The 27,147-nt window shown below is 41.8% G+C and overlaps 1 protein-coding gene across 7 annotated transcripts in view; it reads right to left on the bottom strand.

The window, feature by feature from the left end:
- Positions 1–2,410: 2,410 nt before the first annotated feature.
- Positions 2,411–27,147, bottom strand: part of kiaa0825 (KIAA0825 ortholog) — a 112,231-nt gene continuing 87,494 nt past the window's right edge. For all 7 annotated transcript variants that reach the window (XM_071482644.1, XM_071482647.1, XM_071482643.1 and 4 more), the window contains one exon: positions 2,411–3,433. In XM_071482644.1, coding sequence (XP_071338745.1) covers positions 3,250–3,433 — 184 coding nt within the window. In that variant the 3' untranslated portion in view covers positions 2,411–3,249. The remainder of the gene's footprint in view (positions 3,434–27,147) is intronic.

The following is a 27,147-nucleotide window of genomic DNA, read 5'->3' as shown; positions in this document are numbered from 1 at the left end:
TGTATAAAGTAAAAAATAAATACATCAACATGTAATAAAGTCTAATACTTGTATGTACATCAAAACTGGGTACGGGTTTGTGCATGTGTGACTGGCTGTAATGGGACAGTGGGAGTACAACATTTTAGACATTGTGGTCATTTATCATAATAGCGTATTGTGAATATCTGGGCTTTAAGTCAGGATAGTCACACGGGATTTTTCTAACCTGGCCCCATGTTGTTCCTTAGCGACTTGCAAGTGAACACTGACTAAATGTACTTGATGTAAATCCCTTAAATAGGAAAAAGGTCAAACATTCTTTGCTTTTATATAATCTAATAGGAGGATAGTGATTAGGTCAGGCTTGCCAGGGGGGGCGTAAGGATTGTCATCTACTATAGAATTGTTACCATGACACACTAGCAACACCTTCTGCAGATACAGATAGTACTTATAGGTCAATATGTGGTTCTTCCCTTAGCCAAACCCTTGGTATAACCACTGTTTCCTATCAGCAGCAGGCCTTATAAAACAAGAATGTTTTTGCCCTCTGCATCATATTTAAGATGTTGGATACTCCCTTTTTTGGTTTTCCACCTCAGGCACATGGACATTGGTTTTCTTCTCTGAAAAAGCTGTTGTGGGGAAAGTGTTCACGACTGACAGAGAAATGAAGCTGAATTGATTTAATCTTAAACTGCCAGATTGATACTGACACTGTGCTGTAGGTGACTCTTCTAAAACCACCTGCCGCACCCTGTTCCCTTGTACCAAGTACCTGCAACTTTACTTCATGCCATGTGCTGTTGATTCACAGAAATAGCCTCCTGGTTAAACTTAAGCTGGATGCCCTACTTCTGGACGGCCTCTAGAAGTTGAAACTGTTTCTCTGGGGAGCTGAGCTACCCTGTTTCCTCAAGCAGAGCGCTGGAGCTACTGCGAAGGGAGACCCAAATAAGAAACACAAATGACATATTGTGGCATTGATATCCACAGGGTTTGACAAGATAATGGAGATGCTTCTATCCCACTCTGTACTTAGTGCACCACCTTAGACCAAAAGTGCGGATTTGAGTCACACGAGTTGGCCTCAGTGAGATTTAATTTACAAGTTTGATTTGTTCAGACTTGACTAACAAACTAATAAATCAACTGGCGACTGGTCATTTTGCTTAGATTTGAGGCCAGAGACTTGAAAGATCTGATAAAACAGAAAAATCCTGTTTGGCCCAAAGCAAAGACGACATTCAGGCCACTGTTTAAATGTGTAGATCAATAGGACTTGATGAGCTTTTGAAGTAATTATTTTAACTTTATAGCAGACTTTTCAGGTTACTGTGTAATGAGAGCTCACGCTGATCCCCCACTGTATAAAGAGACATTTATAGGAAATAGATAAACTCCTGCCATGGAAGTGGGACTTGACATAAAAATGAAGAGAAATCAGGGTGCTCTATCTGAAAGATGGTCTTCCTATAATGCTACCATACTGGCTCACTACAGCTGACACAAAGCTTGTTGTACTCAATGGATGATGATACAAACAAAACCAACATGTTTCTGCTGTGACAGTTTGCTGTGGACAATGCACTAATGCACTGAGGGTAATCATTTGAAATAGAAATCAGAGGAGTCAAAATGCTGCGACTGTTTATCCTGTATAAATATGTCACTATGAGCTCTGGGTTTCTGCAAGGGTTTTTGTAGGTTTGATAATCCCCAGATGAATACTGCATAATAGTAAATTCAATTTATTCTTTGTGATGAATCATTCTTTGTAATGATTTGTTGTGAATTGTACTGTCAGCTTTACTGACAGATGTCTTCTGAGCCAATCACCTGTCTACAATGGAAATACAAATGGATAACCCTAGAGGTGCTTTCTCTAATGGGGAGGGAGAGTAAAAGAGATCAAAGCATTTTCTTTTCGCAGAAAACAGTTATCTTACATGAACAGTTTGACTAGCCAAATGCTGTTTTTCTGCAACACCAAAACTTCATTTAGAAATTTTTTTGTTGCTGTCCAGCCTTTATTCAGAGGTAAAGGCAGAATTCAGTTGCTGAATATTTAGTTTTTTTCTGTATTGTTTTGTGGTTTGGGAATCGCAATATTTCTATATTTGCATTAAAAATCTAGCTAAGGAAAAGAACATCCCCCTCTGCAGAATGAAATGTTTTCCTGGTCTCTCAAAGGGATTGTACAGCAGTGGCTGTGAGAGCTCAAGTAACGTACATGTTCATCAAAATAGCTTCATTTGAGTTGTCTAATCCTTATTTGAACATCATATATTATAGGAACAAACATGTATGTATTCAAAAATGTAATGCTAACTTCATAGTCATGAATCATAATAAATTTATGACTACACATAGATCACACAAGTTGATCATACAACAGAAGAACATTATTCAGTGGTTAAGTATGAATATGATTTTATTTTCATGTTTAATTCTAAAACATTCCAACTCCATCACATAAATAACAAAATATGGTCACAGTTGCAAAAATATATAGTAACACATGGAATAAATGTTTTCTCAGTTTACACCAAAAAATGACTGATATTACACGGTGGGGCAGATTTTTGGGACACACTGTAATCAAAACATACATCATCTTGCTTCCCAACCATAATTCTTGATGTTTGCTTTCGGGAACCAGGAGCAAGTATGCTGACACCAATGTCGTTACACTCCCTGTCTCAAAAAAAAAACTTCAACTACCTAAAATGATCACACAGTCCCATCTTGTCCCAGGCAAACAAATCCGGGTTCTCCATTTCCCAGAACTGATTTCTGGAGATGTGCTCCAAAAAGATGAAATGTGTCTGATGCAGCATAGAAAAGCGCAGGGAGTTTGTCTGAGGCATGTGCATAAAGAGGGAGACACCGTCTCTTCTTTTTGTAGTTTTGGTTTCTGATTCTCTCATTCATTCCTGTTTTCATGCACACACACATGCAAACTCACTGTATGCATACATGCACAAACCCAATTGCACCCACGAATATGCACACACACACATACACACAGACAAACACACACAGACAAAAACACACACACACACACACACACACACACACACACACACACACACACACACACACACACACACACAGACACACACACAGACACACACACACACACACACACACACACACACACACACACACACACACACACACACTCTCTCTTCTACCTTGAGAGATGCAAGTGCATATTACAAGCAAACATTTACAACACGATAAAAATTCAAACTGCATGGACTTTCATTGGGCAGCACTTTTATTAGATGGTTGTGTTTCCCCCTGAGTCTGCTCTGCTGGTATCTCATCAGCTGCAGGAGGGTCCTGTGGTCCTGGACTGCAGCAGCAAACAAAATAGGCTTTCTGAAGTTCTTCTACCATCACTTTCTCTCCGTCCTCCAGCTCTGCACCCTCCTGCATCTCCCACCTGGAAAGCATAGACAGCATAGAGAGTGGGTGGAGGGTTTCAAACGGAACATCAGCTCTTTTAATATGAACAAACATTTGTCACCTAGTCTTAAATGAAAACATACATCCAGCAGTTGCTATAAAGAAACCTACTGAATCCATATACATCTACAGTACAAGTTATGCTGGTCTTCGGTTGTATGACAACACAGGATCAGCACACCAACAGAATGCTGTTTGTTTGTTTGTTTGTTTGTTTGTTCGTTTGTTTGTGCGGATGCTCCTCCCCTCTATCTGTGTCTCACACAGAAAAAAGAGAGGACCCCACAGCATGCAGCTCAGCTTGGGTTCACCACAGAGTGAGGAGTAACCTGTTGTCCAAAATACATTCTCCCACACACTCCTCAGACAGAAACTCTTCAAAGCTCCATAAGCCACATGTTCACTCCTAAAGTTCTCATATGGGAGTATTCTTCTCTTTCTGCTTTCATGCTGTGTGGGTCAGTTTCACAGCAGTCTCTGCTGCTGTGATACACTATCAGTCATAAAGAGAAAAAAAGAGAAATAAAAGAGAATAGATGATTTTGGCTCTCTGTCTCTGTGTCTGTCTCTTCCCCTTTCTGTCAATCTCATGCTTACTGAGGCTAAAGCAACTGCAGAACCATCCCTGTTTGGGTGGCTACATTTTATGGAGGACATTGTTACTCATATCTTGTTGCTTTGTTTAATCGCTTCTACAGTATGTTTCTCCACTACATTTTTCAATTCTTCAAGCTATGGAGTGGATGGAGGGCTTCAATATGAAGACATCAAGGGTAGTCACGTTGTAATTCACTCTCAGTATTTCAGTGGAATCCCTTGACGGGTGACTGTGGTCAATCAAATCCATATGGAGAGCTGGGTGAAGGCTGTCTTTGAGCTGCCGCATCACACTCCCACCAAAGGAGAATTATGTCTGTCTGACTGCAAATGATTGCATTTTCATTGCAATCTCTGCGTCTCCTTTTATCCCGCCCTCCCTCCCTTTCGATTCCTCACTGTAGCTTCAAATATCTACCATATAGTTGTGCTTTGTGCATGTGTGTGAGGCGTACGTGTATGTGAGCAGAAAGATGGGGTAAAATACCAAATATATCACGCACGTGTTTCATGCATACTAAGAAGCAGGTCTCTCAGTGCAGAGCACTTTGGTAAGGTTTCAGCCCCTGTCATAGAGTGTATGCAGACAAATCTGACTTCCTCTGTCCCCAGCACTAACAGAGTAGTAATAATCATCTGTAAGGGGAAGATCTGTTTATGTAAATATGCAGCTTTGACAGAGATGTTTCTTCTCATGTGACTACATTCTCCTTCCATGTACAACTTTGGTAACTTGTTTTTTTTTTTTCTGACTACTTTTCGTGTCTGTCTGAATCTCACTCTGTCTATTTGTCAAACAATGAGTGGACTATATCTAAAGAAAGACAGAACAAAGGGGGGAATAGTTAAGCATCCCTTTGATGACTGCTACAGACTATTTAGGAAAAATGTAGATGACAACTAGATGCAGACAAATTGCCCCTATATTATTTTTTCAGTGACAGAAAATTGAAATCAGTTCTACTAAATAACCACTATGGGACACAAATAACACTCAAACAAGTAAAATAATACAAATGTCACACAGGGAGCAAAACAAGAACAGAAAGGGAGAGAGGGAGAACAGAAAGCTGGAGGAATGGTGGCCAATAAAGGAGCGAGCAAGACAGGAAGCAAGACAGGAAGGTGCGCTAAAGGTTTTTCAATGTTTAATTTTCAAATAGGATTAAGCAGAATGACATTTAGCTGAAGGTTACAGGCTCAGCATTGTCTTAGCTGATATTGATATGCAGGAGGCGCCCTGCTTGTCACCGGGACAAACACCGTTGATGAATGAGAAGCCTTTCCCCAGGAAGGTGTTAAGTGCAAATTTGAAATGAGAGAGAGGTAGATGTAGTGAGAGAGAGAGAGAGAGAGAGAGAGAGAGAGAGAGAGAGAGAGAGAGAGCGAGAGAGAGAGAGCAAAAAAAAAGAAAGAAGCACACACAGACAGAGATTGAATTACCATGATAGTTGCCATGTACGCTGTCACTAGATAATGTTGCCAAAAGTGTAAATTGTTCCGTAAAGTGTAGGTTGCATATTTGTTGAGATTGGTTGATCTCGTGCTGAAAATGAGCCAAAAAAATAAACAAGGTGCTTTGCTGTGAGTATCTAGTTTCAACAACTACAACACAACAATGCCTCTTAGAAATGCATAAGTAGGCTAAAGTTGACAATAACTTCACTGTATCCTCATTTCGGCAAGTTTTCCCCCGGAATTTACATCTTAATAAGGGGAGTCTTACCCTTTAATTCTTATGGGCGCTGCTCATTTCTCATGCATTAATACTGGAGCTGCTGACTTGGCTCTTCCTCTGAATACAGAATAGGACACACATATTAAGACTCATATATTTACAGGATTGATGCCATGGGAGATTGTCTCAGAGTGAGATGAAAAGGCTGGCTCAGATGTATTTCAACGTGAACATCAATGTAAGCTGTCCTAATCATGGGACTATGCAGGCACAAGACAGACAGCATCTATCCTGATTTTCAGCTGATAATGAGTAGTGATGTTCGACAAATTAAGAGCATAAGCCTCGCTCAGAGATCATCCGACAATCAACTTACTTCCTAAATCTTCCTCCATATGCAACACAGATGAAACTTTGAGGTTCGACTAAGCGACTGAGAAACAAAAAGATGTAAAGTGATAGTGAAAAAAAAAAAAATCAAAATCAAGTAAGGGAAAAAAGGAGAGTAACAAAATAAACCTGGCAGAGGTACAAGTAAAGACTGTGCCAAACAAAGTGAGTGAGCAGAAAGACAAAGTGCCTGAAAGATCACGAGAGGCAGAGAGACAGTGGCCAGTGGTTTCCTCTGCAGCTGTCAGCGGGCTGAGTGGTTTCTCTCAGAGTGTTGGGTGTTTGTGCTGCGCCGGGTGCCCTGCCTGCTCTGCCACTGGGACCGCTGTTTGTTTAAAAGGCTTGCCTGTCAAACAGAGAGCGCCACCGGCAGCCAGACACTCAGCTAAATGACTCTGACAGCAGCCCTAATCAGAGGCTTCACACATTGCCGCAGGGCCTGGAGGATCCATCATAACCCAAGCCTAAATATTTAAAGTGCTAAACTTTCCAAAGGTCAGGCCTTTCCATGCATGCCAGGGCGACATGTGTCAGAGAAGAAGGAAAAGAGGCACTGAACAAGACAGAGAGAAGGGGAGAGAGAGACTATTGTTAAATGTTCTCTATCATTTTCACCCTTGTGAGAACCACTTTCAGTTTTACACCATTGGAATCAGGTTACTTGTAGTGAACAGACATCATTGTGAGTGGTCATCACGTCTTCACACATCTCATTTGAGGCTAGAACCTCGGATTAGAGAGAAAGATGAGTTAAGATAAGATTTTTTATGTAAAGCAATTCACATCACAAAGTTGGGCTGCAACTGACAAGTGTCCCTTGTTAAACGAGACACCCAGGTTCACCCTATGCCTCTGAAAATAAAAATAAAAAGGAGATTTGAAGTGAGCTGTCTGGCTAGTGAAAGCTGGACTAAGATGGATGAACCTTTTCAACCACAGCTACATGACCAGAATACGTTTTTAAAAATTCAAGGAGCTACTTTTTGCAGATGTCAGAGTTCAGAGTTTAAGGTTAGGTGTTTAAAGGTGATGGGTAAAGTTGAGGGCAGCGGATGAATGTTGTCAGTGGAAGAATAACCATACAAGGATGTGTACAGTAAATGTCTGTGGCTGGTTCAAGCCTAGGGTAGCCATGTTGAGTCCATTCTCTTTCGTTTCATGCTCTTGCACTTGGCCTTCAGTTCTGGAGTTTCACAGTCAACACTGCAGCGTGCAGGTGTCTGGGAAGCAAAGTGCATGGAAATAAATAATCACAGGAGAGAAGATAGAGTTCTTCTAAGAGGTGACATAAAGTGTTTGGGGTGTCCACTCATGACTTGTCAGTAGTTTTAAGTGAAGCACATTAGTTGTTCTGCAAGTGAAGTTACAACTTCATCAAAAGCTACAGTGTTCCTTGAAATGAAGTGGAAAAAAAGATTAGTTGAAAAATTAAAATTATTAGTTGGGATTGGATATTGTACATTAAAATCTAGTTCAGTTGGGGAAACTGACAAGTTCACAATACAGGACGGGGGGAGGTGGTCATCTCTTCGATTCAATTTCCATTGAGAAGCAAACATCCAATTCAATTTAGATATGTGCCTGTGCTAGGCCATGAGCCAGAGGGAGATTGTAACTGACAGCCATTGGACAGCCGGCTGGATTTGAATATTGACGAGACAGAGACTTGACAGAAAGGATTATGCTCTACCTTCTGACTTGCTAGCTGCTACACTGATCCATTCTATTGTCAGATCAACTCAGTGTCAGGTCTACAGTATGTCCGTGTGGCACGGTGATGCCACTCAGTATTAGACCATACCTGAGAACCATCTCAATCCAAACTGATGTCCACTCAAGAGCTACAAGACATACACTAAATCAACAAGGACAAAAATATGCAATATCAAAGCAAATCTATTTCAAAGTAAACATGAGCTGGTAGCTTTAGTCTACATCTGCTGTGTTCAATAAAGACAAACAAATACACACACCTTAACCTCAAACCTCTCAAAAACTACCTCTTTACAGAGGCTGATTTTTTTGGATTACTTTCTAATCTTGTGATGACATTTTGACTTCATGCATCAAAAACTACAACAGTTGTGATGTATCACATTAGAACGAAGCTCTACTATCATGTGCTACAGCAATCTTCAAATTTTAAAAGGTATGTGTCGATGCTTATATTTTTGTGTGTGTATGGATATGTGGGTCAAAACCGCAGTCTCCAAAGTGTTAAACCCACCCCCGTCTCCCACCCAGCACACACCCTCCCGTTTCGAGGGCCGCCAAGAGCAGGCGCCTGATCAAAGGGCCTTGGACAGATCTATGAAGGCCCTTTGAAAGGCCATCGACAGTTACACAAGTTGACACATTTGTACGTGCTTTGGCACTGACACACACCCAGGCTCAGGGGCATACACACACATTCAGAAGAGCAAGCACAGAGGCACAAACAAACACAAAACCATAAAAACACCATGGTTTTCAATTTCAAATCAAAGCAACAAAAAGTTCAGTACATCAGAGGGCACAGAGGGCTTTTGCCTTAAATGCAGTACACACACACACCCTAATGCTAATACCATGAGGAGCCCAGTGATAGAGGGAGGTGGAGGGAGAGAGACAGAAAGGGATGACTAGAGATATAAGATTGTCAAACGTCTCTAGCAAGTGACTGAATCCACTAATGTAACAGATTAAATGACTAATGTACTGTAACTATACAGTCTGGATGACACATTATGACTGACACTTAAAGGAGCAGTTCAGCATTTAGGACACATACTTGTTAGCTCTCTGGGCAAAAGTTAGATGATGAAGATGAAGATCAATACCCACGGATACATATCCATGTACATGTCCATTCAATATGAATCAGGAGCCACTGGCTGGTCTGCTTAGCTGAGCATAAAAACAAAACCCAACAACCCACCAAAACCTCTAAAACTCACTATCACACCGCACCACATTTTGTATGGGGTACATAAACAAGATATAATATTAATAATTAATAGTTAATTAGTGATCTTCAGAGGTCCTAGTATGATGAATATGTTACTATGAGCCAGGCTCTCAGGCAAAGTACTGAGTGCTAAGTGTTCAATTCACTATCACTGTGGCACTGCGTGCATAAATGCTTCTGTCAGATGCACATGAGAAGGACGACTGAAAAATGAGGCTGAAATGCTCTTTGTGAAGACATGCTATAAGTCTTGGCAAGGAATTGAATAAGTATTGTTTTAAACTAATAAAAAGTTTTAGTGGTTAATGTTTGATTGTTAACATAAATGCAGAGAAAGTAACATTTATGTGAGTTGCTCTGCTGCTGTTTTGCCTCCACAATCCAGGGGCATTAAATTGTGCATTATGTATAGAAATGATGTCACAATAATATTTGTTTAGCCAAAGATCTCTTAGCAAGCGTTGTATATACATTACTGTGTGTGTGTTTGTGGGCCAATTTTGCTTTTGAGCAGGGGACCATTTTATTATTTTGTGGAATATGACTATGTATTCACATCATGTGACCACATATTTCAAATCCCTCTACATAGCTGTTTCTGGCTCCTCACTATTCTCTCCAGTCATCCAGGGGGAAGTTTGTGTAAATTTGCAGTGGCTTAATTACTGAATAATTTAGACCATGCTCCAAATTAATGTAGACATTTCCATATTAATGTGTTTGCCTACCGATTCCACATTTATTTGTACTGCGGACAGGAGGGTAGCAATTATCACAGCATATCATAGCAGTTGTGCCGGTATTTCAGACATCATTAGGCTGCTTGTCCACCACAGTGTGACTGTGAGTACTAGTCTATTGGACACAGTTTGGTACATTCCTCAGATAGGCTTGCTATGCTTCTGCTATCAAGTCTTGCACTGGGAGAAAAGGGTGAGGGCCTTGTTTGTGTTTGACAAGGTGAGGTCCAATTTAGAATCCTTGCTGTTTGTGAATGTATTATTACATGCAGTAAAAATAAGGACAACAGCAAATAACCAAACACCTGCCAAGTGTACACAGCCATCGTCTTCTGGTCAGTGCTGTGCACTAGCTGACTGCTCCACACAGCAGAATGTTGAGTTCTGCACATGTCCCAGGAGGTTGACAGCTCTCTGCTCCTCTTATCTCCCCCTCCTCAACCTCCCTTTTCCCCACCTCAATTTGCCTTCCTTTTCTTCCTCCCCACAATCCGGACTGTTTGGCACTTGTTAGGAGCTTGGCTGAGCAGGGTGGCACCTATCACTGAAACAGCACCCAAGAGGACGTTGTGACATGGAGAAATGTGAGCATGTGTATGTGCTCATGTGTCTGACCCCTCTCACTTGAGCTACTGTAAATCATTAGAGCAAGGCCCTTCGTTAAGGAAGCCTACCACCTTGGCGCCATTCAGCAATGTCCTGTGTTTGCCTGACGACCGTCTGACACCGCCTCTCAAACGCAACAATTATTTGTAAAAGAAACTAAAAAGCACTTCCGAATAAATCCTAGCCTTTGTATTCCATCGCCAGCATTCATGTTGGATTCCAGATGTTACGCTGATTTTTTTGACAGGAGTAAAATCGTACCTTTGAAAACTGATGCATGACAACCTATTTTATTTTCTCCATATGTCTTATGACCACCCTCCTCCTTCCATCACCTTCCTCTTGTATATTACTGCAGTAACGAGGGGAGGCTGAGGTAGCTGGGCAGTCAGTAAGTCAGTCATTCAGCCTGGCAGGCAGGTAGGCAGGTTCCTGTTAACAGCTCCAGTGTGCCTGCAGGTCTCTGGGATCAAAAACCTTAGCAGAGGCACTCTGTCTTCCCTCATGAGCCAAAGAGAGAGAGGGACAATGGGAGAGAGACAGGGGGAGAGAAAGTTAGATAAGTAAGCAGGAAGAAGATAGAAAAAAGAGTAGAAAGAAAGCAGGACTCTTATTTCGGACGGAGATAAACACTTGATTAAATGCACATATTTAACGTTATTACAAACACAATATCATCCACAGGCTAAAAAGCTACTTAGTGAGACAAAACCTCAGCCTAACCCTTAATAGGTCCTGTACAGAATGTGCCAAATGCCATGACTGTGTCCTCTGCATCACATGTCAGCTCCTGAATCTTTATGGATTCCAGTGATTTTTACTCAGCTTTCTATTATAGCTCCAGTCTATTTAAGGGGGTGTCTCCACTCCCTCCCTCATCAGTCCATCAAGTTTTGTCTTGAGGGTCTTGCTGTGGGTCGTTTCTGAAAATTTCAATGTTATCCTGTAAGTTTTGCTCTTTCCTGCCAATTGAACAGTGAGTGTTGTGCCAACTTCCAATCTTGGTCCACCAATTCCCTTCAATCAACCATCTTCTTTTCCATGCCCCTCCTTCTCCTGCAGTATACCACCAGCCTTGGATCACTTGTCTCCAACCTAAGCTCACCTGTTGCCTTCAGCCTTCCCCTGCAGTCTACGCGTACCTGAAACCCCCTCCTGCCGCCAGAGGATCAGCGGGTCCCCAACTTCCTTTACAGAATAATCATTAAAGCTTCCCATTACACACCATCTCCCTCCATGTCTTGCGACTGCATTTGTGTCTACTCCTTTAAACCTTGTTGCCAAATGCATAAAATATTACCCATGAATTAATGAACAAAGATGATTCAGATAAACAGTCAGTAGCTTTGGATTTTGCCCTCCTCACACACACACACAAGCACAAACACTGAGAACAAGCACTCACTCAGGCAATCTCCCCACTGAACAGCTTACAGAGGAGAAAAAAAAAAGATGTTCGTTGTGATTTCACCTCAGTGTGTTACCAGGAAATAGCCTATTACTTATTCAGTACTTTCTCTTTGTCATCTATGCATATATAAACTGTGAAATCTACTAAGGAGTGCTGGGGGTTGAGAAACTGCGACTTGCTCTCAGACAAAGGCCTCGCTCTCAGACATTGATCTGGCAAAACTTCTATTCAAACCCAGCTATATATCATTTCCATAGCCACTATGAATAAATTGCACATTTCAGCATGTTCTACTTTTTTTTATGGATTATGTAGTGGCTTAGTTGGGTAAGTTGCAAGTGTGGTTGATTTCATGGTGAGTGATTGAGCGGAAGAATAAGCAGATATGTTGCAATAAAACTAAAGTTACTGGGACACTGTCAAAAAAAAAAAAAAAAAAATCAAAGACCACATCGAGCCTAATAAAGACAATACAATAAAACAACAGCTGCATTGTGTCCATATAAATTACTTGTGATGACAATTTATAAATCCATACTTAATGAAAGTTGATCAGCAGCAGTATTGACACTCAGTATTCACACATACTGCTCCAGTGCATCAGATCAAAGTATTCACAAGTTAACTGTCCAATAACAGGCATCTGTTCTATGCACACGATAGTTTACTAACCTGTGCTTCCCAAACACTGACACGGCGCAACAGCTCTGCCACTGCACAGACAACCAGCAGGTGCAATTTCACTGCATCTTTTAAGGACAAGTACTTTTTATGGAGTGGTAAACCCTTTTGGCACATGGTTAGTTTCTGATGCCAGCAAATACAACACTTGTATGTTGGTGGAGTGTGGACAAATTAAGGACTTTGACTGACACCAGTTGATGTGTCAATGCTCATTCAAGGCCACACTGTAAATACACCTGTTTAGGCTCCATTCATAATGACATTATTAGCAGTGGGCTCCTACAGTTTTACTGGGCCTGCAATGAACTGATTAGTCCATGCAGACATTTATCTCACCTTTCTATGTTGTGTGTGTGTATTAATCTTTGGTTGGTGGTGCTCTATTATTGTGTATCAGATCAGGGCCTTGTTCTCTTACCATTTCAAACAGTTCATTTTCTGCCATGCTAATGGCAGTTTTAGGGGGTTAAGGAGATAAATAAATCCTCGCTGTCACCTCATTTAAAATCAAATGCCACTTAATTATAGCTGTATGTGTTTTCAAACACTTTGCATAATTTATTGTTCTGCTCCATCCTAATCTCCAGATTCTTATCACTTGTGCTCTATTTTACCCTCGCTGTCCTTATAATAAAATTATAATGCTCCCTCTCTCAGTTTTTCTTTCTCTTTCTTGCTGCCAACAGCAGTGTGCAAGAGATAAGGAGGGCGATGAAAAGACGTTTTTAAGTTGTGCCTCACCTTGTAGGGATTTGATGCTGTAAAGGTCTATTGTCAACTCAGGAGAGCATACATGCACACGCTCACACACATACACACAGCCCTCTGGCAGTGTTGCATTTCTCACAACCAAAATACAAACATTGTCAAATTCTATGAAAAGAGTGGAAAAACACCACCATTCATGTTTTGGTTTCAGGCACAAAAAAACAACTTAACATGCCAACTGGATTTTTTAACCTTTATCCATGTGATGTCAAGACGTTTTCTCTGCCTTTCATTCACTGGCTCTCACTTTCATTTCTTTGTAGCACTAATGTGCCAGAGAGAACTAAGCATGTTATAGTGACATTAATGTACTTTTGCAATGTAAGTCATAAAAGCAGGTGAGGGGCACTACTATGCGACTTTACTGGCTGAGGCTGCCACCATCAACACTAAATGTCAGATCACATCAGTCATTATCTCTCTTTTGAGAGAGAATAGTGAAAGGTGGCATTCTGTCTCCAGTGACCTTGCCCACGATTCAGTGGTTCTTCCTTGTGACATTAAATTAGAGGTCAGTTAAGACGGAGGCCAAAGGGCTTTAATTAAAGCCAAAGCCGAGCAGATTTGTGTTGTTCAGAAACAGCGACATAAATACAGTGACAAACAGGGTAATGTTTGATTTTACAACATATATACAGTTAGAAATAGTGAGAAAGTGCACATTCAGGGAGTATGGTGCACTGTACAGCTGCAGTTGCTGAATGAGGTGGTACACTAACTGTCCAGCACTACACTCGATCAGAAGACAGGTTTAAATCACATTCAATGATTGATTCATGAGCATTTTATCATTCAACTAAGTACAACTAAGAGGTAGCTTAAATCAGCAAACCGAGGCAACATCTGAAACAGTATCATTTTTCACAAACCACTGATTAAGAGAGCGAGTCAATCTCCAACTGTTATTGTTTTGAAAGCAGCACACATTTAAGTGGCAGTTGATCTTTATTGTTCCTGTGTGCGAAATACACAAAAGTATGGTGGCCCTGAGAGCTTAACACAGTGCAACACACAGACAAAACACAAGCAAATTCCACACCAATTTGACAACACATGCACTGCAAATACAAACAACACAACCAAATACAGTAATGTGCTGCAAATACACACAGCACAACCAAACACAACCAAATACAAAAATGCCCTGCTATCAAATTGATTTCAAATCCAATTGATCAAATAATTTCTGTGTTTTGTCTATTTTGTCTATTATAGAAGTGCGTTGAGCTCTCAGGGCCATCATATGAAATGGACCAAATGGGCCTCATTCATGGGAGAAGTTCCTCTTTTAGTCACCTTGGGCAAATAAATGCCTTTCATATAAGTTGGTGGAGAATCTTTTAGTGATATATCCATACACACCCATAGAGAAACACACACACACACAAGGTGTATTACCTTCATCAATGGGCCTCAGTCAGCGTGAACTGGGGCAAGATGGTTTGTGCATACCTAATAACATGTGTATTTGTATGCTTTCTGTTCCACAGACTCGGAAGCAGTAGCTGTTGCAGCGTTACCATGACCAGGTAATGGATGGGAGGAGCATGCAGTTGTGCATCCTCTCTATGGGCCCTCCATCCTGGGCCAGTCGATGGACCAGACAGGCTGGGGCTTAGTATATCACATAGATCCCATGGCTGGACAGCACAGCAGACAGATACAAGTCAATAGGAAGGTGCTGCTTTTGAATATTCACTCTAGTGTTCAGTGGCACGCTGCATATTAAGTGGCCACAGAAAAGTAGAGATCTGTCATTAATGGAGATTCTGTAAAGATTCCTAGAATGACAGAGAATGGATGAAGCTGTAGGTGAAGTGTGTGTGTGTGTGTGTGTGTGTGTGTGGCAGTGGTGGTGTTTGTTGTGGGTGAGAGATGGGGTTGTATTCTCTTGATTGAGTGACTTAACAGCTGGGTCACTTAAACCAACACAATCAATGTCATCTAATTCACTCTGGGTTCACAACACAAAAGTCATTGCAAATAAACTAATATTGTATAGTATAAACTTCAGATGGACACTGCAGTATATAATTACAATAAAGTAGATTGCTTAGCCTCAGAAAACCATCAATCATATACAGTACAGCCGTTCCAAACATATTCCCTATAGAGAAGCATAAAGATATTGCTATCGAGCTTTTGAAATGTCAGGCCAATGGAAACCCAGGCATTGTGCAATTACATAATGATTATTGCAAAAGTTTCTCCCCCTCACTCAGTGTGGCTGTAATATGCAGTGGATGGCCATGGGGGTTCATTAGTGAGAACAGGCTGCTGTTGAAAAGCTTCAGTTTCACCTCTGATCCTGGCTAATGTGATTTGGACCTGAGATTGGTAGTGGGGAGATTAGATGCTAGCTCACCTCAGGGTGGGAACCAGAGAAGGAGACATACATCAATGCTGTTTGCTTTCAAACTCAAACGTCTTCTCACCTCTAATTTTCTCTGAAGCATCTGCAAAAAAAAGTGTCTAGAAAGCAACGGTAGTCTAATTTATTTTTTTCTAACGGTGGAGAATTGGTGGTTCTAAGCTAATCCACAATTTTACATTAAGGAGTGCATGATTTGTGCTTTCATAACAAATCAATTGGCTTGTGAGTAGGACCGAAGAGCCAAGGATCAGCTACGGATGACAACTGCAGTAGCATTCTCCTCTTATTACCTCATGGCATACCCCCATGGCCCGCACTGCCACTCGCAATGTCAGGCTACTCCTTCTTTCATTTCCTTTTCATTAAGCCACTGCTCTCTCTGTCACTTCTTAGCCTCCACATTTACAGCCCCTGCACCTTCATCCATATACTCCTCATGCCCCCTCCACCTCCTCCATTATGTCTCTAACTCTTTCCTTTCCCTCATTCCTCTCTCCCCCTCTCATTAGGTCATAGTTGTGGTGATTTGTCAGAGTGGCTGTGTTGATTAATAGGCCGACGGATCCCCTATATTTGGGGGCTGTCAGCGGGGCTCCGGAGTGCCAGGGCCACCCCGCTGAGCTCCCTCACCACCCAGGTGGCCCTATTTGAGCTAAATGAGCTGTGAAGGGTCCCGGCTATGCCCGCCTGCCCCACACTAAGACGTTACGCACAAACACACGCACAGGCATAGACACAAAAAGCCACAAACACATGCGGGCATACATAGACAGGCTCACACACACACAAACACACATCTGAGATGCAAGCACACATGCAGGCACGCTCATGTACTCAACACCCTGGCTCTCACTGCCACGCACCCCTGCATTCCCACATGATTTGTCACACTCCATCAATAGACAATAAGTTACTGCCACTCTAGCCTGTCAATGGGCCCTGTCTTCAGCAGACCCCTCTATGCTGTCTCCTAGCCTGGGGGGCGGGTAAGGAACGGTGGAACAGGGAGAAAGTGGTGAGCATCTAGTAGTTGAGTCTGAGGAAGGAGGGGAATAAAAAGAGAGTGAAAGAGAAATAATACACATGCACGCAAGAGAAAAGAAATAAAGACAGGTAGAGGGGACAGAAAGAGAGAGAGAGGATGCAGGGGATATTAGACAAATTGCTTTACTATGCATTCCACTTCCTAGTGGAGGGCTTAAAGAGCTCGTCCTGATGCACAGGCAAGTACCTAGGCTCAAGGAAATGGGTGTATGTGCCTGTGTGTGTGTGTGTGGATTAACATGGTTCAGCTGCTCCAAGCCAATTGCCCGGCCTTGGAGTCAGAGGTGGGTTGTGTGCATGAATGCGTGTGAATGTGAACGTCCCTCTTTGCAAGATTATTTTTGTTCCCTTCAAACTAGGAAGGGGGAAGACCTTGGTGAATGAGATCATCCTGACATGTTTGCACGCACGTGCTCACTCCCACAAATGCACAAGCACGACGAGCACACACGCCCCCTCAATGATTCAATCTGATGATGGGTATTGGAGGGGAAACTGGAGTCTGTGAAGGTCAGAAAAGTCTGAACAGTAACAACCACCACTGCAGGCTACTGCCACTGTCTCCACTCCTACACTGTCATTACTGCTGGCCAGCTAGCTCTCACTATCAACTTACTTCATCAAACACACTTCATTATCAGCTTGTCCTTAACAGACAGATGGGATGGACCCTCTAGCAAATGACAGAGTAACTGGTATAAAGTGATCCCTTCTAAAGTCTATTCAATGAATGGGTCATAACACATATAGTCCTCTGCTATTAGTTTATCTGTGATTTATACTTGATTGGACATCTGGAGGAAGAAAAAAAGTGGTATGTTTCTTCAGAAAATACTGTTTAATTGTACCAATGGCTATGCATTATAATTACATCTGAAGTGATTATAGTCATTATGAAGTCGTTATTTCTGAGGCTGTTGAACATATGAAAGGCGGATGGATACACTGGCTGAATAGACAGCTGTTACTGAAGATGTAAGTAACAGACAGCCCTATCACGCTGGCAATATGGACGACCATGAAATTAAGACTCAACGTATAGTAATTACAATGACAATGAGCTTTGTTCGACGTGTCAAGTATCAATCTAACACTTGCCAGGCAGCTTTCATATCATAGCTAATAGGCAGTTGGCGGGCCAGGCCGTTGCCAACCACTGAACCAAACTATTCATAAGCTGGCCCTTGTCATTGTGCTTAGCAGTTGACGTAACAGTAACACACACATCAGCTACATGTGTCCCCATGCAAATGAGTGCATTAGAGCAGACCTTGGAGAGCAGAGCGTGGCCAATAAATCCAGCCGGGGTGAGAAATGTAGCCTTTACCATGCGTGTCCAACCCCATCTATTTAACCTAATTACACACACCATACCAGGTAATAAAAGTCTGCATGCCATCAATTCTGACATCTCATCCAGGGAGCTGCAAGGAATGTCTATTAGGATCTATAAATCCTCAGGACAGTGATCTTCACTAGGTGTAAAGTGTTAAAAAGGTGTCTGTGTGGGCCGCTGTGTGAGAAAGAAGTCAGTATGACTCCCACAAACGTATGACACTTGTGTATGTGAATGTTTGATTGTGTTTTTTCCTTTAACTACATCTGCTGGTACTGTGTTGGAGCACACGAGTGAGTGAACGCACCCGCCTGTGTGCAGCTGAGTTGTAAGTCAGCTTCAGGATGCAGGAGATGAGACACAAAGAGATGACCCCACCGATGGAGTTCAACCATCCCTGTTCCCATGATAGGCCCTAATCCGGAGTGAAAAGACAAAACAACAAATAGCTGATTCAGACATCAGTAAAGCATGAGTGCAATCCTAGTTTTGGCTGGCTAGTGTTCCTACCCAGGTGTTTCATGTCGCTTGCTGACAGGCCTGTCTGTCACGCCTGAGGCCAGGCGGAACATGGCTGCAGGTACTTTCACTTTCCAGCGTCATGCCTTGCGATTGGTTAAAGAAAACAGCACGGAGTTGCTGAATGGCCCCAGCCAGTGTTTTAGCCACAGGCGGCTGGAGTTAAATAGATGTGTTCACAGTAGCTTCACTTTGTCTGCAGCACACCTGAGCTACACCTGCTGCCCCCACCAGACCCGTGGATGTGGATCCATGAAAGAGAGGATGAAGTGGTGAGGTTAAGCAAGGCAGAAAGGGAGGGATGAGGGGAGTGAAAGACAAATAGCTGAGAGGTGATGAATCCTTTTGCTCAAAGACAATGCTGTGAACAATTTCACCATTTCACCTCTCCGGTTAATTGGGAGAATGGGGATCAGTCGTTTCACAATTCAAATCAAACTGTAAGACTGTAGTTTTGTTGTTACAGTGGTGTCTGATTTTTAGTTTTACAAAACACTGAAACTGAAACTTTTAGTGTTATTAAACAGTAGTAGGGAAATCTTTAATTTATATACTTATACTTTGTGATATACTAATATCACAAATATCAGTAAAGAATCTGTCCTAACTTATAAACATGTGATAATAAATACAAGCTTCTCCAACTCTCTCTCTCTGTCTCTCTCTCTCATCTTTTGATGGCACATCACCCACCCAGTCTTCAACCCCACCCCCCGCCACCGCCGCCACCCAAAAACAAAAGGAAAAAAATAAAAGGATCACCACACCTGGATTTCCACTCCAGGATGTCATCCATGGAATGCAGCAGAAAAGCTAATCCATCAAACTCTGTAAAAAGAACAGGGTGGGTGTGTGTATTTTCTATTAAAAAGGATTACTCCATTACCAAAACACACCCGGTTTGAAAAGCCAACTCAGAATATATGGTTTGGTAAATTGATTTATGACTGATTTATCTCACATAAGCCTTAGACAGTGTTGGGTTTTGGATAAGCACAAGCTTTGTGTCACAAACAATTACCGTTTCATATAGCTGGCTAAGAAAAGATAGTGAATTCGCAGCTGCTGGTGTCACAACATCAGGCCGCTGTGGCCCCTGTCACCGTAGAAAACGCTAAATGGTTGGGATTGACAGAGGAGTTTGGTGGGAGGAGGGACTTCTGTCTCACGGCACTTTTGCTTATTTTGAAAAAGGAAAACCCTGAGATAGTCACACAAACAAACACAAGCACATTTGCACAAACACAAACATTTAAAAACAGAGAAACACTCTCTCACACATATACAGTATTATTCATGAACATACACACACAGTGGCGGTTAAATGGTGAATCGCTGTTGGTTTATGAAGATTATGCTCTTCTTCATTGTCACATGTTTCGTGCATTGTGCCTCGACTCTCTGCAGAGCTCCAAGCTTCAAAGCTACTCCAGTGCAATTGTTGTCTCAGTCACCTATTATAAACAACGCGTTTTTAGAGAAAAGGCTGTAATTGTGCAAAAGTGTGGCAGAAATGGCTTTGTAACATTACTGTATGCCTTTCTTCAATGCAAGCCATACACAGGACCCTGAAAGCTCTTGCCAATTGAAGTTCTGCTTTCATCCAGCATAAAAGCTATGTTTGCAATTGAGCTTTGGAGCTATACCTTTCCTCGCCTTTACCCCCACCCTCCCCGCCTTGTTTCATATGAGTGCACAGCCACAATGGCTTGAGTAATGGGTCCAAAACGCCTTTTCCCTGAACAAAATCACTGTTTTTGTGGGTCATGCAGAGGTAACTTTGAGAGACCCGAGCAACTTGAACAGACTACTGCTATTAGTAATTCCTTTCTCTCTCTCTCTATTCTAATAGTGAAATCATTCAGCAGTACCTCACAGGCCCCTTCATTTAGCCTGGCTCAATGCAATATACACACATGAGAGAGAAAAAGAAAATGAAAAGAGAGAGAATCACAGAGGAAAAACACAGGAGGAGAGAGAGAGAGAGGAACACAGGTCAACCACAGAGCTTTTTCCTTGTTTTAAAATGTCAACATCAAAGAGAAGGTACTCTCCATCGGTGGGGGCGTGCTGGTGGGCTGAGGATGTTTTCCTGCTGTAGAATGAATTGGGGTCCAAAGCCAAACCAAGAGCAGTCTAAAATAGCCTGGTGACTGGGTGGTTATGGCCTCACATCTTATATGAGCCGAAGCTGCGTGCTTTTAGTGCCCAGCAGCTGGCCTTGTTTGCTGCATTACACAGTAACTGGGATGTACAGTGAGAGAAAAGTGCTTAAGTGTTATGCTGGCACAAAAGTTTTGATTAGAAAGTTACTCTCTTACCTTAAAATTCTTAATGTGGCATGTAAATGACAAACATTTCGTCTTATAACTTACTCTGTAAACCAATGACATTTCTGCCTTCTGTCAATGTCTTTTACAGCTGTAAATGGACACAAGACACTGCCTTGTGATCAAAACTCACAACATCTCACCCACTCCTGACGTAATATCCTTTGACACATATCCTGTATCACATATGAAAGCGTGTTGTGGGTGCGGGTGTGTACGTTCGTGCATGTTTAGAAGCGTGAGCAGGCTGCAGACAGTGGCCACTGGGAAATCAAGGAGCACTTTGTCATGCATCCATAAATGTGTGACACTGCGTCTCATGAGACGGCGCCTGATTGGTCTACGAGGCATCGAAGAATGACGGGTGAGTGATGGCCTCGAGGGGATATAGTGTGTGTGTGAGTTGTGTGTTGAGTGTGGGGTGTGTGTGTGTGTGTGTGTGTGTGTGTCTGTTGGCTGGGGTTAGAGACACAGGACAGCACTGTGACATGTCTGGGTGGCACCCTGTCAAAGCCAGCTGGCAACGTGTTGTAATGCTGCCATCAGGGAGTCATACGCCATTCCAGTCGCAGTTCTCAAGATTCACATCATTTTCACATGTAAACTTGATTCAAATAGAGAGGAAAAAAAACGGAATCAGCCTTTAACCCACCAATGACTCTTTATATAATGATTTGTTAGAGCAAAGATATGATAATGAACATATGTCAAACACAAGAACATATGTGCATGTACAGAAAAATTTTAATTTCAAATAGTACAGTTAGTTTCAGATGGTAACTGTAAGGGAGCTGAAGTTATATTTTCACATCTTACATTTAGCCATCACTTCAATAATTAATTAAAATGAGTGAACAATGGAAACAAGATCAAAATCCCTGACCACCAACATTACAATCAAAGCAAACACAAGGACTGAGTGGTTTAATCATCAGCACCGAGGCAAAAATAAAAAATAAAAAGTTTCAAACAGAGTGCATACTCTTGAAAAAGCAGGGATGAAAAGAATAAATCAAACTGAGAGGAAAGCTGTGCTGCTAAAATGAATCTGTGATGTTCCATATATTCAAGTATTGTATGATGGTATGACGTATTTTACTTTTTTTGCTGTTAGTGTCTGCCTCTTAAGTTATGGGGATCTGCCTTTATGACTGTTGAATATCACTCCAACTCTAGTGAAACTCTAGTAGAAATTCAGAGGAAAAGCAGTTCGGTCAGTCCTTTAGTTGTAAACAGAATTCCCATAGATGATAAAATAAATGAGGTGAAGTACACCAACAACAGACACTGGCAAAATGGACATGGAAAATCAAGGTACTGCACATAGTTAATAGGTGTTGTTCATGTTTCAGGATTGATTTCTTATTTAAATTAAATATCTATAAATGCAGATTGTGCTGTGATGTAGGGCAGACAAGAACCCCACAAGATGTTTTAGCAAAAGTAAAAGTCATAGAGAGATCTTATTATAGGGTATGCAATATGTAATATAATGATAACATACCCTGATCCTTGTATTTATAGAGGCTTGTATTTTTTTTAAAGCATTAAAAAAAAAAAAAAAACACAGAAGCTTCAACCTCTACTGTATGAATCATGCATGACTGCTGTAAAGAAGACCTGAAATCCAAAACCAACAGGGGGCAGGCATAATTACCAAGCAAGTCCCTAATATTTACGAACTCTTAATAAGATACTGGCATAGAGCAGACAATGGACTGTCATTTTGTTTATTTTTCCTCTGTTTTGCTGTTGTATTTTCATCAGCAGATAGGAACTGGCATGGAGTGAGAGAGCGTGTTTAACTTTGTCTCTGTGGTCTCTGGTTCTGATCGATGTTACCAGTTCTTACCACCCGAGAGGTAGAGAGAAAGAGAGAGGGAAAAAGAGAGAGAGACAGAGAGACAGAGTGAGAGGGGAGAAGGATTTACGCTGGCACCGCATTTTTGTTCAATTAATAGATTGCCAGTGTGTTGCGTATTTTGCATGACAAAGGAGGGTAATATTAAACTGCCATTTGTAATGAAAATGCACTTTGCAAATTAAAAAGTGCAGAAACCCAATTTTTCCTACCTCTTTAGGAAATAAACAGTCCTTAACCAATTAAAGCGCATTGTAATAATTCTGTGATTTATTGCAGGTTGTTTAACTTTCAAAACTCGGCTAACCTATATTAAGGTCACAATCCATCATGTCTTGCATGGAGTGCTGTGGAGTAATGGCTGTTGTATTAGCTGCTTTTGATGATAGTATGAAAGAAGTATTAGCACTTGTCAACAAAACTGCTTACAACATAACATTAGCATGCATGAGCTGCATCGCCTATTCATTATCTTGGCAGCTCCACACACGCAGTTACTGCCTTATAAAACATTTTGCCGGGCCGAGAGCACACGCACAGTGTTTGGTTTTGAGATAGAGTGGCAACATGCAAACCATGGGGCGCGCTCTGGTTACAAGGCAAACAGGCACCGGAAAGATGAAACACTCTCTGTGACACACAAGTGAGGGAGGGAGGGAGAGAGGGAGGGAGGAAGAGCAAAGGAGAGAAAGAAGGAATGAGGGATGGAAAGGATAAAGGAGATTACTCTCCATCTTTGCCTTGATTACTCTCCTTCAGTTTCAGCTTCAGTTTCTGTGTTTATAAACACACAAATGTCCACTGGCTGACAAAGGAAGAGAGGGATGGAGGACAGAGACTGAGGAGACAGAGTGGACGAGTGCAATGCGGGTGAGAGGGAGTGCAATGTTATGAAAAAGCATCCCACTTTTAGAGTTCAGCTGAGGCTGAATGATGACTGGCAAGAAAAAGGTAGTGCCGGAAGAGAAATGGAAAGACATAGACACAAAACAAGCAAAAGTGTGAGGGTAATATTTGGGGGGCTGTTGAGATGCAATCTGGTAAGAAAAAGACAGCTTCTCTGGTAAGTAGTAACTGATTTGAAAGACAGAAAGCTGGACATGATGAGGGGGTTGAGCATGAGACACAGGATGAAATAGAGAGAGAGAAAGAATGAGAAACAGATGTAAACACAGAGAAAGAGTTACAGCTGAAGGGCACGGCAGGGTACCAGCCAGTGAGAGAAAGATGCAGAGATGCAGGGCGGTGTGACATGGTGACATTTGCCTCCACAAATGGGCTCTCTGGCTTTAGCTGCACAGTCTGGTGCGATGCCCCCCGACTGTGAGCCAAGAATGCACTTAGCTCAACAAGAGCAAATGAATGGCCCTGTTTTGACTTCTACCATTACACTCCTTCTCCCTGATAGCTGGTGCTGGGCAGAGTGTGTCTTTGTTGGAGCACAGGGATCCCTGCATGTTTAAACACCCCTGCACCACGGTCTAATTAGTGTGTTAAATCACCAGTTGGATAATATGTGGATTCAGTGCTCAGCCCTTGATTCTGGAGTTCTGGTTCATCTAACAATTGTCAAACAGTGTCAAAATACATTGTGACAAATAGCAGTTTATTGTACATATCACATGAACTTTAAGATAAAGAGCAGTAAGGCAGATGCCAATTTAACATCTGTAAGTCTGTTGGACATGTTGCACATTCTCAGTGGATCCATATATAACCATGTTGTTTACTTCCCACAGAGAGTAATATATGTATCTACCCACCACAAGCCATGCAAACACCTGACAAGCCCACAAACATGTCAACAACAGGCCATTTAGCAGCCAAATCCACCATGCCAGCAATTCAATAGAGCTAATTGCAACCGCTAAGGATCCTCGTATCCTAGGGCAGCACTGCTAAACATCAGGCTTATATGAATTATTTAGTTTTTTTCCTGGAAGTCCACCTTAGCCGCATGTGCTCATCCCTCGGAGGAGATACACAGAAATCTTCTCCCCTTGTCTGAAACAAAAGTGTTCATTCACAAAAAGCTTTAGCATAAGTTTTCAACTACGCGTCAGTTATTTAATAGACTTTTGCACAACAAGTCCTCCAACCTAAACAACCCTAAAGCTATGACCCATAGCAGCATACAAGCTGCAGGTGTACCAGACCTTTATCGTCATGTTACAATAATAAACAAGCAGTGACGGATTAGGAACAGCCATGGTGGGGTTAGGTTAGTTAATAAGATAAGATAAACAACAATTTTGAAATTGTCAACTGTCATCAGTTTTACACGAGAAACAAGTCCTGTGTTTTGTCAACCCATCCATCCACCCCAACCACCTCTTAAGACGGAGTTTGTCGCTCTAGAGAATATATCACCTGCCTTCCTCCATTGCATTGTTATAATTACTATGCAAGTACTTCCTTTGAATGTGATGTTTTTCTGTTTGCAAAACTTAAAAGTTAAAAAAAGCATTCTGGTAAAGAAAAAAGCAACAAATTATAGATTATTAGTGTGAAAACAACACACACATGGGCTCATGCATCTGCTGCATAAACATGTGCACGAAGAGATACGCATGGATACAGAAACATGAACATGTATATGCTCACTGTTTGCACAGAACATTCTGACTTTCATATTGATATCTGGCCTGTAGCCCAGTTACCATTACACGTCTTTATGCACTGTCCATCTCTGATCACTCTGTCCCTCGACCCGCTCTGCATGTGTTGATATTCAAATCTCTCCCTCTTTTACTCTGTACCTTCAGCTCCTCGATGATTATTCATGTGCGTTTAACTCTCAAACAGCCCCTCATTAACCGTGGCACGCTGGGCCATACGTTGGGCCAAATTACGCAGCTTTGACATACACAAACCAGTGGGGGGGAGGGGGGAGGGAGCGGAGTTGTCGGGATAAAAGGCTTGGCTCTCTACTGGTCCTCTCTAACCACAGATAATGGCTGCCAACGTGTCTGTATGGTCTTTTAAGGCAATCAGCACTTTCACTTTTAGAAGAGTGGGGTTGGGGTTGGTGGGGGCCAAGAAGGGGGAGAGTGAAGAGCAGGAGGAGAAGGAGGGAAAAGGGGATGAGGGGGTGGGCGGGTGGTTAGGGTGGTGGGCTGGGCAGGTAAACACTGAGTCAGATTTGGACCCTCACCATCAAACCCACAGTAAATTATGGATAAAAAGCTAAGTTGAAACTCTTTACTAGACACTCGAGTTGATGTCATGGACTAGTATTAAGGATTTCATTTTTAATAGATTTGTGAACCTTTATTGCCAGGTCTACCAACACTGCAATGAATTCCTAGTGATAGATAAACAGCAGTGAGAAGATTTGAGTAAGTGATATACTAACTAACATTTGTGCAAAACCACTTTGGCTTTATTTGTTTTGCAAGTGCTTCAGTGCGATTTCGCAAGTATTTCTGAAAACTTCAGTGCTCATGTTTTTGTTCATGCTGGGAAGAGAGGTCGCCATAATTTCAACAGGCTCAACTGTCAAAAATGTCATATCTAGATTGGGCTATCTTTGATCATTTCAATGTAGCCCTACTTTAGTTTAAATGTGCACTGTGAAGCTATATTATGTAGGAAAATATAAATATCTGATTAAAACTTGGCAGATATTCAATTTTACATGACTCACATGAAGATCATGAGCAAAATACTGGATTCAAACATCTCTTCTAGAGACGTTTTCTGTGTCTAAATGATAGCTAATGGAAGAAGGCTGGTGAGTATGAAATATATGGATCTGGAAGTGTTATTAAATTATAACAGCTAATGAAGTCAGCAACAAGATTAAAAAGAGGCAGAAAATCCAGAAGGAAAACAGGGGAAATAATCATACAATCAAATTATAGCTTATAAAAGTAGACATTGAGTAGTGATAACAGGAACAATATGCTCTCTCACTGCTACAATTGTAGTCATATTTGAGTCAAGAGAACAATCAAATCCTCTTTATTCATTAACAGCTGATGCCCTAATAACAGTGATCACAGTTAAATAGTGGAAAAGTCTAACAATGGATGTTGTAACAGACAAATCAACCCTTTAAGCAACAGAGAAATTAGCCCTTGAATATACAATCACCACTACAGCAAGGTGATTAGTCTCTGTCTGACAGTCTACTGTACACCCTGGGCACCACACACACACACACACACACACACACACACACACACACACACACACACACACACACACACACACACACACACAAACACAAACACACACACACACAAATACCATGAGCTAGCTGTTCAAAAGAGCTTACATTCTAAAGGTTTGGTGAAATAAACACCATCAGAGTGAAGCTGAAACCATGATATGTGTTTTGGCCCAAGAGTCTGACTTGTGTATATTTTTGGGTCAGATTCCTGACATGCTGCTTGCTAAGAAGA

This window comes from Trachinotus anak, unplaced genomic scaffold (genome assembly GCF_046630095.1).
Source record: "Trachinotus anak isolate AG129_WGS33_773 ecotype Australia unplaced genomic scaffold, CSIRO_AGI_Tana_v1 ptg000008l, whole genome shotgun sequence".
NCBI lineage: Eukaryota > Metazoa > Chordata > Actinopteri > Carangiformes > Carangidae > Trachinotus > Trachinotus anak.
Note: the sequence above shows the minus strand (reverse complement) of the source record. Positions and strands in the feature narration are given on the sequence as shown.